The 14,142-nt window shown below is 34.8% G+C and overlaps 1 protein-coding gene across 8 annotated transcripts; it reads left to right on the top strand.

The window, feature by feature from the left end:
• The first annotated feature begins 353 nt into the window (after positions 1–353).
• On the top strand, positions 354–13,508 carry LOC135581224 (MADS-box transcription factor 23-like). Of its 8 annotated transcripts, none has more exons than XM_065130461.1 (9): positions 366–614; positions 707–914; positions 2,371–2,449; positions 7,989–8,050; positions 12,289–12,388; positions 12,462–12,503; positions 12,593–12,634; positions 12,795–12,949; positions 13,033–13,508. In XM_065130461.1, the coding sequence occupies exons 2-9, from the start codon at positions 733–735 to the stop codon at positions 13,046–13,048; spliced, it is 678 nt and encodes a 225-aa protein (XP_064986533.1). In that variant the 5' UTR covers positions 366–614; positions 707–732; the 3' UTR covers positions 13,049–13,508. The 8 variants fall into 8 exon arrangements, with proteins under 8 accessions (XP_064986526.1, XP_064986529.1, XP_064986530.1 ...); XM_065130460.1 differs by having other exon boundaries at positions 368–614; positions 12,593–12,676; positions 13,033–13,507; XM_065130454.1 differs by having other exon boundaries at positions 354–614; positions 12,289–12,676.
• The last annotated feature ends 634 nt before the right edge of the window (positions 13,509–14,142 follow it).

Genomic DNA, 14,142 nt, shown 5'->3' with positions numbered 1-14,142 from the left:
CTTATTCATGATGGCATCACTATATGCCATTTCGTTGCCACCAAACTCCAATTTTAAGGTTGAAGCCGCGTCTCATGGAGAAACAACACTCTTTTGACCCTTAGGAAACGTCACATTCATCAATGACAAATGGCCACAGGGTGTATGTGCCGAGTCACCACGGACGACACACCAACCAAAAGCCAAACCATAGGAGGCTGACCAGGAAGATGAAACCCGGCACTTGCGTACAACCAGGTGTCAGTGATCTATACGGCAGGCGGTGGGAGTTGTATCAAATTATAAGCAGCGAGGGAAACGTGCTTTGCGCCTCTCTGAACCACCAAAAGCTTCACACCATGGGAATCATCAAGCTGCAGAGATGTAATTAGTGGCTGCCTTTGTTTGACATCACTTCCGTTGTTGCTGTTAATGAGGAGCAATGAGAAAAGGGTCATACTTAGGCATTTGCTGATAGCCTAACATCTTCCTTCCTTTCTATTCTGGTATAAAATAATAGGTGAAAGGGGGAAGACTGATACAAAGAGGAATCATCCTGAACCAAATAAAGGTAAGAGGTGTAGTTGGGTTGTGGCACCAAGAAAAGGAAGCTTACCCTACTTGCAAAAGTTAAGGTTATATCTGCTGCAATCTCTCCTGGCCGCATGTCTTTTCCCTTTCGTGGCAACCTCTTCTGAATTGGTTGTCTGCTAGCTTGTGTGGGCAGATCTGAGAACTTATTGCTTGGGAGACATGGTGAGAGGGAAGATCGTGATCCAGAGGATCGACAACTCCACCAGCCGGCAGGTGACCTTCTCCAAGCGGAGGAATGGTCTGATGAAGAAGGCCAAGGAGCTCGCCATCCTGTGCGACGCCGAAGTCGGCCTCGTCGTCTTCTCCAGCACCGGCCGACTTTATGATTACGCCAGCACCAGGTTTTCCACTCCTTCCTGTTTCCATCTTTTAGTATCTCTTTGAGATGGGGAAGTTAATTAGCCCCAACATTTATTGAGTATCTACGTATTAGATTTCCTTTTTCGTGTGTTTCCTCTGTGAGAGTGATCTTGAATGATCCTCCCGCAATCTTTGTTATTCCTCTCTCTCTCTCTCTCGCTCTCTCCTTTCTTCTGTATGCTCTCTTTTTCTCTCTCGAACTGAATGATGCATGCTAGAATTAGTCCATCCGATATACTTGTCTATATTTCTGGAGATATCTGTGCTTGCAATTGGATTTTCTTGACTGCCTCTTTGACAAACCCTGGAAAGGAGCAAGGTGGTGTCCATTGTTCCCCAGCCAGCCAGTAGTCCCAAATTTAGGTTCTACTTTCCTCCCTATTGCATGAATCCTATGGATCGATATGGTGCCTCTCCTTGACAAGGAAGGGAAGCCAAGTAGGGGGGCTCCAAAAGTTGAAGGAAGATTTAGTTTTTATGTACAAGACATTTGCATGCTCTCCAACCAATCAAAACACTTGATTAATAGATTTTTCCTTCTATTCCTTGTGAACATTATGCTGGAGAAACATGACCCTGAAATGATCTAACTATATGTAGATATCATCAAACATGCGAGATCATGATGAAGGCATCATGCACAAGCATGCGAGAGCCCACCAGCTGGATTATACTATAATATTAAGCACTTAATGCAGCACTACTTACTCAGATAATCCATGAAGCGTACGGTACATCAGAAATTATTTTATGTGAATAAGGTCTGATCGAGGGAGCTGATTAAGCTTTGTCGGTACGATATGAGCACCACAGGGATGATTTCAAATGGATACCTAGAGTTTGATTGATCTATAGAAGACATCCATTGTAGTCTTTGGAACTTGAATTGTTCTTCTAAAAGATATATTTTGTTTCACTGAGCCTCAAGTATTATTCTTGGACATAAAAATATAATTTTTTAGGAAAGGTCGCTGCATTACTCATGATTTCCTTTTCATATCTTAGTATCGAGAGTGGAAAGAGAGTTCGAACTTCAAGTCAAACTTGGCTCCACTACATGATTTTGTTGCCCTATGTAACTCAATCGAATTGGATCTAGAAAGATGGATGGATTAGTTTGCTAAGCTTGCCATTTTGACTTTATGTTGATCGAGAAGCTTCGTTAATGATTTTTTACAAAATGTTCATTTTGTGCTCATCTTTGTGCTCATCATCTTGACACTTACGAGATATATATATATATATATATATATATATATATATATATATATATATATATATATATATATATATATATATATATATATATATATATATATATATATATATATATATATATATATATATATATATATATATATATATATATATATATATATACTCTAATAGAATACCCAAAGCCATTTTTGAGCATTATAGCTTAGATTCTGTTCTCAGCATGAAGTCTGTGATAGAGCGATACAAGAAGGCAAATGAGGAGCATCAACTTGTTCTCAATGCGACTTCAGAAGTCAAGGTATACCAACTTAAGCTCAGTCATGTATATGAGTTCATTTCAAACACATGTTCATTCATTCCATGCTTTTTGATTTGCACCACACCTCTTCTCAAATTTTGCTTCGTTCACTACATGCATGCATTCTTGAACTACCAATTAATATCCTATTTCTAGATGGAAGGTGCATGAAAACAGATTAATTCTGATACAATACATAAATTAACATAACTTGCAACAATTTTCGGTAAGTAGTTTTTCCTCAGTGCTTTGTATTACGGTTCAGATGTCTACAATTTTTTAGCAAGATAATTAATGGTGAGCATAGTTATAATTTTCGACGAAGAATTATGTCCCAGTTGATACTATTTGTTGCATGAAGCATGTCTGGTAATATGATTATACTATATATATATATGTATGTATATTTTCTGGATGATTTCTAATATTCTGAAACTTTCAGAAGCAAAAACATTTTGATTCTATAATTTTAGGAACACAAACAAAAGAGAGCTTGTGACCTTTCTATTATTTAGGTTCCTGGCGACTTCTGAGAAAGAGAACTGTGTTCCAAAAGCAAAATCATGTTCAAATCAAGATCATTCTCGCCCACGAGAGTGGTGATTGTTTTAGAGCTCTAACTAAGTCTTCCCAAAGTGACTCATCATTAGTTACTTGATCTGACATGACTGTCGACGACTTTGCTAACTTAATCTTGTATTGGATACTAAAATAGATCTTACATCGTTTTCCAACTCCCTACTCTAATAAACATCAAATTTCGAGTTAGAAGATTAGGAAGCTTGTATATGATAGTAGCTAAGATTTCTCGTAATAATAGCTGAGATTTTTTCAACTATATAAGAAAATATCGTTACTCTGTCGAGAAAAATCCTCCCTATGTGTATAAATAGATAACACTATATCAAACACATATATTATCTTCGTTTCTTTTCTATTATTAATTTATGAAATTTGTGAAAATGGTTTAATATGGGCATCAAACTTCTTCACATCCATGCTAATTTGAGGCTGACTTGCAATAGCAAACAGTCTAAACCTGTGGAGGAGTGCATATCTAATACGGTTGATATTGTACTATCATATCAATATCACAATCTTATTGTAAATCTTTGCAAGAATGGAACTAACATGCAAAAGGCATATAAACATTGTTCAAGAGCTAGAATTAAATTTCATGACATTTTTATAGAACTATTTTTTTTTTCTTGATCAACTTCAATAATGAAAATTCTAGCGAAGGTTTAACAAGGATTTTATTGCAATCATCCATCGAGAATCTTGGTATTTTGCAGAATTTGATTATGGTAAGCTTCTTCTTCATATCATATCGTGTTCATGATATCCTTCCGATATCAATTTCTTTGATTCAATTACTTAGAAACAATGCTTTACAAACTTACATTGGAGAAGCAGTAGTCTTTAGAGAAGGTGCTGCGTAACTATTGATTATGTTCTTGACAGGTCCTGACACATCGAATCAATTGCTTCTTTGAGTTCATCATAGTTAGGGCCTTCTCTTTGTATCTATATCCTTTCAACATTATTAGCTCCGATCTTCTCTATAGGAAATTACAAATGAATGATGTGTTGTTCTTTCACATCTAACACAATTTAGAGAAGATATAACTCTTGATCTTGGTTTCCTCCCCAAGAACATAGGTCTGAGCTTAGACCTTCTTCTCTTTTGCAGCATCATAGTTCTCTCCATTCTTGAAATTAGGCTCATCTACTCCTTTGTTTTAGGTCCTATTCCATGGTCCTCTTCAAATTAACGAACGAAAAGAATGTAACATTAGAATGCCAATTTTATTAAATTATCATATTCTGAATGATATCAAATTTGAAATAGAGAGAGAGAAAAAAAAAACAAGATGCATGGAGGAAAAATAAAAGAGAATAACTCTTTACTATTCGACCACAAAAACATTGGAAGTCCGATATCAAAATTGAACTTAGGGTAGACAACTACACAATGATATAAAATTCTAATTTCTTAAGCCCCAAGAGATGATTAGTTAGATTGCACTATAAAAACTAACACTTAAAGATAGTGATCAATTTGCAATTGAAGTCTAAAATTTATCAAATAAGAAAAAAAAATTTCATCTCGATCAATCTGCTTTTTTTTTTTTTTTTTTTAAAGGTTAGGTAGAGATGATCTAAGAAAGTCACCACTATAAGTTTCAGGTGAGACTCAAATTATCATCAGCATCAATCAATTCCACTATGAGAATCTTGAGATTCATGTAGATACGTCCACCAGCTTGATCAGTCACCGAAGCTTCAACTTGATGATGAAGACACACACATAAACTACAAACAAATTGGCAATGTATCTTAATTGCATCATATGCTCTTTAAATCGTTCAAAAGAATAGATTTCATTGGCTTTTCACTTAAGAATGTATGATCATACTTGTACTTAGTCTTCGGACACAAGGCTTGATCTTTTCCCTCCTCATGAAGTTGATCTTGAGTCATGATCATGTCTTCGGTCTCAACATCTTCGACCATGATTTCTTCATCATCAGATGTTTAATAGATGTTTCCATTTAGCTTTTCATATTCGGATTCTATCGAATTTGGTGCAAGATTTCTCTTCGTGTTTAACACTTGATTGACTCTTTTTTGTTGCAAGCTATCTGAACATTCATGAAGCTCTCCATGTTGATCCTGCCATTACTTAATTAGGTTGTCGATGATACTGCTTTCCTCAACCATGCCATTACTCATGAAAGATCTTTGAAATCATAGGCTTTAGATCTAACATCTTAAACCTTTCCTATTGAGACAGCATGGAAGTTTCTTGTGTGTCATTAAATATAATGAATCAAAATCATCTTTTAAAAAATAATACATCCTTAAACTCATATCTAGGCATTGCATAATTAGAATACCCATTAACTTAATTTGGGATAGTATTGGCAGAAAAAAATACACATTGAGTTGGGTTTGAGATGGTTTGGTATCCAAATAATTAGTTAGTCTTTTATTAGAGTATAGTAAAATTTATGGATTCCTTACCTACATGACAACAAATTGACTTTTTTTATTTTTGATACACTTAAGATGGATTAAGATATTGGTTGTTCGAGGATGGGATGAATACATGTTAAAAAAATAAAGTGGTTAATTAATTAAGTTAGAATAAAAATTATGGATGTCCTATTTATTATTATTCCTAATCAAAATTTTCATACTAATGTAGTCCTTAGGTCAATGCAAAAATATAATGAAGGGAGAGAAGGGGCAAAAGAAAACATTGGTAAAAAATTAAAATATACAGCTCCTTATCCGAAAAATATGAAATATTTACCTTAAAATACTCATAGGGCTTAAATTTACAATCCTAATTTCGTAAGCTGTAGCTTAAGGTACCAACGACGGGATAGCCATATCACTCTTGCTCGAACCCTAATCCATTGACTTAAGATGCTTAAATAAAAAAATAATAGTAATAGTACACCCATCAAGCTCTTATCCTGCTTTCGTTCCACATCAAAGTTGTTGGAAGATTTCAACTAGCTTAAGCATATTGAATTAATAGATTAGACTATCATCTTTTATCGATAAGCAATATTTATAGGTTTCTTAGATGTTGCAAATTGAAAGCCTTGTGAGTAAATTGAAGGGATATAAAGGTTGAATCAACTTGTACAACAATTTGTGTTCTAAAATAAACATAGTGGCTTCACTGAAGATCTTCATCGATAGCTTTTTCTATTGATCCATAGCACCAAGCACATCACTATTTCGATTAATTAACTGGCTGGCTAATTTCTCTCTAAAAATTTTCACCCGGAGATCTAATGAAATAGATGATTATTGGGTCTTTTTCTTTCCTTTTGTAATAACTGAAATAGCTACTGATCTCATTGTTTGAACGAAAAATATTTGAATAGCTACTGAAATAGCTACCTTTCTTGGTTGAATAGGCTACACTAGCATTCATCTCTCCGGTGGCCAATAAGCAAATCTCCCGGTCTCTTTAGTTAACAACTAGCAGTTAAGACCACCACCAATCATGAAATTGACTTCTCAAGGAGGGGTTAAAAAACACCTATAGATAATAAGAACTAAATGTGAGTAATTAACAATGCTGAATTTTAAAGATACAATCAATTATGAAACACTGTCTAATCTGGAAAGGCAAGAGAAATAGACTTCAGCTGAGGAAGACAATGAGTGCCAATTGGTATCTTCAGCCTGCAATCCAATGTCTGGAGTTCTGCATAATTTTTCTTTTCATATGGGCATAAGGTAAAGCCAGATAATAAATTTGTCAAGAAAACAAAAATAAAATTTTAGATTAATTACATATTGGTTCCATCACATATTGTACTTATCCATGCCTAATCACAATATATATATATATATATATAAACAACATCATCATTTTATCCAATATTTATTATATTTGAACCAGTATCATTTAATTTTGTTAGTTGTTTGACATATTTGACCAACATATACTCATGATTATTGATACATGAAATGATATTATTATCTTTTAATTTAAACATAAATGTAATTAACAGAGATATACAACTTTTACTTGATTAACTTTCTTTATTTGTTCAGTTAATATTCCTTTCTATTTTAAATTAAAAATAAGAAAATAGTTCGTAAACATACTGGAAAAGGCTAAAGAAATAATAAAAGCCCATCAGATTCTTTAAACATTCATTCTGTTGACATCTGAATAACATAAGGTCTTAAATGTAATAAATTTAAATTAGTGGTGTCAGGTTCTTAAGAGAGGACTGAAAAGTGAATTAATCCAAATTGTGGGTACCATATGTAAGTAACCCTGAAAATTTAGCTCAATAATTGTATCCCAGAAATAGGAGATGGTCCTTTCAAGTCACCCAACAAATACCTTGTTAATCAGAGAGCCATCAGATTCTTCATTTTTAGTAGCTTGATCCTTTCAGCTTTGTTATAAATATTGTTCAAGATCATTTATGGTGAGTCCTTAAGATTTGGAAAATCAATGTTAAAAAGAAAATTTAGCATAACTAATAACTTCTGAGATCACAAACCCACCCCACCCATCATTACAATAATTAATTTAGAAAGTTATGGTCATTTAACTAAGAAGGAAATAAGTTATTTATTGGGTATGGAAAACAACTTATATACACAGTTATTTAACTGTAATCTTGAAGAAATGCCCTGGGTCTGTATTCATGCAATCAAAGTTAGATTAAGCATGATAGTTGAAACACAGAACAATTCGTAAGGTAGCAATGACTTAAAAAAGTATAAAACATGAGTTCAAGTAATAAATTTAGAAGAATTACTCAGAAAGAATACTGTCTAAAATCTAAACTATATATGTCGACAGTTCTAGAACAAGTACTTCAATCCTTTACTGTATGAGTAGTTAAGAGTTATATGCAACATTTACCATCATATTTGAGATTCTAATTCACATCACTGTATATATTTGAAGTTTGCAAACTGTAGTCAAATAGATATAGCAAATCCAATCCACTTCTGACATGGATTGAATTTTGTGCTTTGTACTTACAAGTTTTGGCAAATGGAGGTAGCAAGCTTGAGGCAACAACTGCATAACTTGCAAGAAAATCATAGGTATGCTCATTTTGCCCTTCACACATCCAAATGAAAGCATTGTTAGCCAAAAATTCTATTACTTTAAACAAGAAGAAAAACTTCTCTAGCAACATGAATGGTAATTCTGATCACATTTATTGGTCTCCTTTAGATCTGTAAAGATGAGGATATCATGACCAAAGAAGTCTAATATCATCAGTATTTTCTTATGAAGTACATGATTCATGTATGTCCAGCTTTATAGGGTCAACACAAGTGCACTAGCCCACCACATCCACTAATAGATCAATAAACCAACAAATAAACAGGAAACATAACAACAATCTTTTCAAAATCATTTAAGCTTCAACACAAGATGGCAATAACATGTGTTTACCATTTCTCTGTCTCCCTAAGAAACTTTCAAATTCACCAACTAAAGAAAAGCTTGGAAAACAGGATTTTAGCAACATCAATGGCTTGAATAAAAAACTAGAATTTTAAATTCTACATAAATTTCCCCTCTAAAGATCATCAGATTATTGTCAGATGCTAATTGGGCAACAGCAAAAAATAAAAATCAGACAAAAGGAAAGTTTAAGCTGAAGCAGCTGGTACCAAAACATTTACAACCAACATTTACCAAAGGAAAGAAATCAACATACAATACTGAAATTCACACAATACAATACAGTAGAATGAGGTTCCACTTCACTAATGCATCCAAGTCCTAGGAATAATCATACACGTTTTAAACAGTACAAAAATCATCAAATAGCATGAACAACTTTGATTCTTTAACAGTTAAAGAAGGCAGCTTAGATCAAACCACTATCTCCAGATAGCAACTTTTCCAACTCACGACAAGAAATAAGTGATGCTCTAGCACCAAATATAGGGCAATAAGAAATAGTTGCATGCACAAGGATGTATGCAAAAGAGAATATATGAGAGAAAATCATAAAAGCTATAGGGAGACATGCATTTAAGACTCTAGGAGAGCTGAAGAATGGAAAGTAATAGGCCAAAGAATATACATAGCCGTAATTCACTTTTTACAGCATGAGTTGTGCAAAAATACGAACTATAGTAAAAAACTGTATAGAACTACACACAAAAAAGCAACTTTCCAGTATGCATTCCTGCAATCTTTATCACAAGTTAATAAACTTTTATCTTTGTTATCATAAATTGTATTGAGATAGCAAGTTATTAGACATGGATACTTTGTCATGTAACGATATTTTTCTGCTTGTCTGTTTTCCACAGTTGCCTTTAGACTAGTTGCAACATAGTTCTGATGGTTTTGCATTAGATCTATTTGCCAATCCTCTATTGTTTCTGGTCAAATTTTCAGTCATAATTTTCAAATGCATTTCATTACCTGGAGACCAAATAACTTTTTTGTTGTCAAGCTCCTAACTGATATAATGTTCCTTTTGTTCACAAAATAGGTGACTTACATACTAAAGCCATCAGATAGTTAGCTGCAGTGTGTTTTTTCACCTTTTGATGGCACATCCACCTCATAGTAGCTTCTTGAACTATTACTGTATGTTTTCCACTATGAAATTTTTCTAGTTAACAGTTTTTATATGCTAGAATGAACTTGTTAAAAGTAATTAAGAGGTTGATCTCTATGACTTATGCAAGTTCCTACTGAATTAATATGTTGATTGTAGTACTACATGTTACACAAAAAAAGGGAACAATTATGTCACATAGCTTTTGCTTTGTGTTTTTCATAAACATGTCAACTAAAAGCTAAGGAATTTCATTTGGTAACATTCAAACTTATTCCTAACAGACCATTGTCCTAAACACTAGAAGAAAGGATCAATAAGGTCATTGGATGAACCCAAGCAAAGTGGTTACTTTTGTTTCTCTAGAATTATTGACAGAAGGAAAAGGAACCATTTCCATGCCATTACTTTTTAGAAAAAAAACTGAAAACAAAAACCCATGTTCCACTTTTCCTTCTGTAACCCTTCACACCTGCTAATAGCTGCATATGCTACTTATTGCTTTCCTGTACTAATAGCAACATTGAAGGTGCCCTTGTTGCTTAGAGAATTGACAAATGTCAAAATAAGGAGAAGAATTGTCCATGTAATACTCAGAAATCTGGAGAAATAGGAGCACTCTAGAAGAATTCTCCTTTTATTAAACACTGCTCTCATGTAGTACTCAGAAATCTGCTCTCGTGTAGAACTCAAAAATCTACTCAGAAAACTGATGAGCAGTGTTTACTAAAAGGAGGTTTTACACTAATGAGAATAGATCAACACTATAAGTAAATAAAGTTATCAAGTCGCATGCTAAGAAAAGACAACTACCAGAAGTTCTTTGAGGATATAAATGACTTTTCAAACTTGGTAAAGACATCTGGTCAAAGTAAAAAATCATCTCTCTTAGTTCTAGTTGTTGATGATCTTAATGTCAATATCCAACTTAAAATTAGACTTAGCTATCTGATTATCAGGAAATAACAATTGGATATATGGAATTACCCATATAAAGAAACATTCCTCTTGACACTAAATATAAGCTTTAAATACTGGTTGATCTGTATCGGTCCACCCAATTTTGGTTTGTCCAACCAAGCACCAGTAACAGGCCATACTATTTAGTAACATTCAGTACACCAGTCTTCTTTTTTTTCAGTGATTTTAAGCATCATAGATCAAATACATATCGATATATTAGTGCCACATTGGTTTGACAAACTTTCAATACACACCTTAGTGTAGACATCAAAGTCGTATTTTTAGGTATGTGATCTTCAAATCAAGGATTTTAATTTCGAATGATACCGCCCGTATCGGGTGGTACGTACCGGTCCACCAGCAGACCGACACGCGGACCCCCCGCTACCGAGCAATACCGTCGATTGGAGCTATTCCCACCCCGTTATCACTCAAAATCGGTCGGTGACGGTCGATTTTGACCATCACCGCCCGCTACCGGGAGATATTAACTGACGGAGAAGGAAGAAGAGGGAGAAAAAAAAGGGAGAACCTGGAGATCCGATGCTGCTCTCCCTCGATGATCCCGATCTGTCACCGCTCTCCCTCATCGGACGTCGAAGATGAGATGTCGCCTCCTCATTTGAGGCGACGAGGCCTCGGCGTCATCGGCGACTTCTCTTTAGCCACGCAGGGAGAAGAAGAGGCTTCACAGGGAGAAGAAAACGAGGTTTCTTCTCCCCACGCAGGCTGAAGAAACGAGGCGATGTCGCCTCAACGATTTTGACCTTTTTTTTAATTTTATTATTATTATTATTATTATAATATATATATATATATATATATATATATATATATATATATATATATATATATATATATATCAAGGTCTACTATACCAAAGCGTACCGCCCGTACCGGGCGGTACATACCGGTCCGATAGGTTACCGGTACGCGGACCGCCCGATACCGCTACAGTGCTATAGTGCTATACTATAGCACTGCTACAGTATGAAAAAAAAAATTTAAAATTCTTCGGTACACCGGTACCGTACCATACCGAGCCCGGGTCGAAACGCCGGTACGATACGGTACGACGAACCTTGATATATATATATATATATATATATCGGTATGCCAGAGCATATCGCTCAGTACGCTCATACCGTATTGTATCGAGCTAAGCTCGATACTTTGGTATGGTACGAAATTGCGAACCTTGCTTCAAATGACATCAATTAAAAAGTTGGAACTGCATCCACACAATCTTAAATTAGATAAGCAGCAATTGGACCATAAAATCTTAAATTTTATAACAAAAAGCCAAACAATAAACCTCTATGCAAGAATGCTATTGAAGGGTGCCCTGAACTGAAGAAGAGTTCCAGATCAAGATGTGTTACGAATGTCATAATCTTAAGCTATCTAGAATTAAGTTGCCTAGGTAATCAAAATTCCTGTAGTAAAATTCTGTTAACGATAACAGACTGATGAGAGTGCAAATCAGCTCTTCGATTGCACCAAATATCCAAACACATAAATTTTATCACAAGAAGAAGAATTGTAAATGATATGATCCATTCATAAAATATATACAAGACATTCATGAAAGGAACAGTCATCAACCTAGGAAATGAGGAGAATAAGAGTCAAGCCTATGGATCAAACAACCAAAATCAGATATGCAATGGAGTAGTGTCAAAATGCTACAATGAGTAGCCTGAATAGACTTTGTCAATGATCATTTATACATAATGGGAAAAAGTAACTCTAATGGAAGAGCACATATTACATCTAAACCAACTATTGCAGGCAGTTGATGGGAGAAGAGCTTTCTGGCCTGAGCATCAAAGATTTACATGATTTAGAGAACCAACTAGAAATGAGTCTACATGGTATCCGAACAAAGAAGGTCAGTAGTCTTTGCAACATTAAATGTCTCTTTTCTTTCGGCATTCCTAATGCTGTAAATTTCTGTTCTGCAGGATCAACTTTTGACGGACAAAATTCAGGAGCTCAAATGGAAGGTTGTGCAGAAATTAAAACCCATCCTTCTCTGTTTAAGTTCAGATTGCAGCTAAGATGCTTAACTATTTATTCAATGGAAACCTTACAGGGGAACCTCATCTACCAAGAGAATATGGAGCTCCACATGAAGGTAAACCTCCTTGATCAAGAACATATGGAACTACATAAGAAGGTACATTAATTAGAAAGCTGGTAGACATACACACTCAATCTAAAAACTCCATCAACAATCTTGTGGAATAACAAAAATTAATTTGTCTTGCACAAACTAAGCACTCAATCTTCTACAGGTTTATGAAAAAAGGGTAGACAATGGTGACAATAGAGACTCAGCTATTTCATATGGTTTCGGCATTGCGGAGAAAGCAAATGCATCCAATCATCTTGAACTAAATAGGCCACAACACCAAGCCAACAGGGAGCAAACTGGAACATCACGGCTATGGTAACCTTTCTTTCCAATACAACAACCTCACAGGTATCAAAACCTAATGTTAACTGTACAATGTTCAACTGGATTTGTGGCAGTCTTGGATTGCATTAAGGAGATGGTTCAGAAATCAGGGTTGGGTGTGTGCACTTCCATCATAATCATCTGAAGAATTCAACAATGTCATTTGATCAATCACATTTGGTGTTTAAGGAGGAGAAGCATCAATTGTAATTATGCATATCATATGACAGTAAGGTAAGCTTTGGCATTATGGTAAGAATGTTGATATACAACTTAGGTAAGTAGGGTAAATCATAGGAACAAACTCTCTACTTGTAGGGGTAAGGTTGTGTACATTGGCACTTTTTCAGACTTCACAATGATAGTAGCCTCATGAACCAAGCTACTTTTTATATTATTTAATTAGAACTACCTATTTTTAGCAATTTAACAGAATAAAGTGGTGAAGACGAACCATGTAGTTAAGTTTAATAATTTTGGAAGTCGCTAGTTTGCTTTCTCTTTTTCTCCTCCAATTAAACAAGACAAATACCACAAAATACCAGTTCAGATTGCCACAATAAAAGAACATTAGTTTTTGAATGTTTCTAGAAATTGAACAAGTAAAAGCTTGGAACACAATTTCACGGACAACATTAGTCATCAAGCACCGTGAACACAAAAAGAAGAAAGTGAGAAAGTTTGTTTACAAAATAAAGCGCAGCAAGAAGTGTTTAATAATAGTTCAATCAGACAAAGAGAAGAAATTAACAGAAGGCTAGGTGGCAACCTTGCTGGATATAGGCAATCCAGTCAAGAAGACTCTCTGAAAAGCAGTTGTCAGCTTTCAAAAGAGAAATGCCAGGTCCTACCCACAAGAAGGAGACCTAACAGATTTTTAGGCATGTTCCACTAATCCTTTAAAACAAATTAAAATTTAATTCACCCAACTACTTACAAAAGTTATTGAAATGTTGGAGCTCAAAAAGGGGGAAAAAAAACCCAATTAAATTACTCGTCCAGTCAGCAGTCTTATCGGCCTCCCCAAGAATGTGCCCAATATTAAAATCTAGAAAGCTTTTTACTGAAATCATTTTAAATTTCAATGGTATCTAAGACAATCCAGGGATGTTCAGAGTCTTTCACCCTGGAGATAGGAGATAAGTGACATGGATGCACCAACAACTGATTCTCTTGTGCCTAGT

The sequence above is a fragment of the Musa acuminata genome, chromosome BXJ2-10 (assembly GCF_036884655.1).
Source record: "Musa acuminata AAA Group cultivar baxijiao chromosome BXJ2-10, Cavendish_Baxijiao_AAA, whole genome shotgun sequence".
Classification (NCBI taxonomy): Eukaryota; Viridiplantae; Streptophyta; class Magnoliopsida; order Zingiberales; family Musaceae; genus Musa; species Musa acuminata.
The sequence above is the reverse complement of the archived record's forward strand: the minus strand, read 5'-3'. Positions and strand labels throughout refer to the sequence as shown.

Bases quoted from the DNA above. Each gene is read 5' to 3' on its own strand.
- LOC135581224 (XM_065130454.1), top strand. From the start codon at position 733: ATGGTGAGAGGGAAGATCGTGATCCAGAGGATCGACAACTCCACCAGC. The intron at 915-2,370 runs GTTTTCCACTCC...TTCTGTTCTCAG, and splicing joins TATGATTACGCCAGCACCAG to CATGAAGTCTGTGATAGAGC. The intron at 12,677-12,794 runs GTACATTAATTA...AATCTTCTACAG, and splicing joins ATATGGAACTACATAAGAAG to GTTTATGAAAAAAGGGTAGA.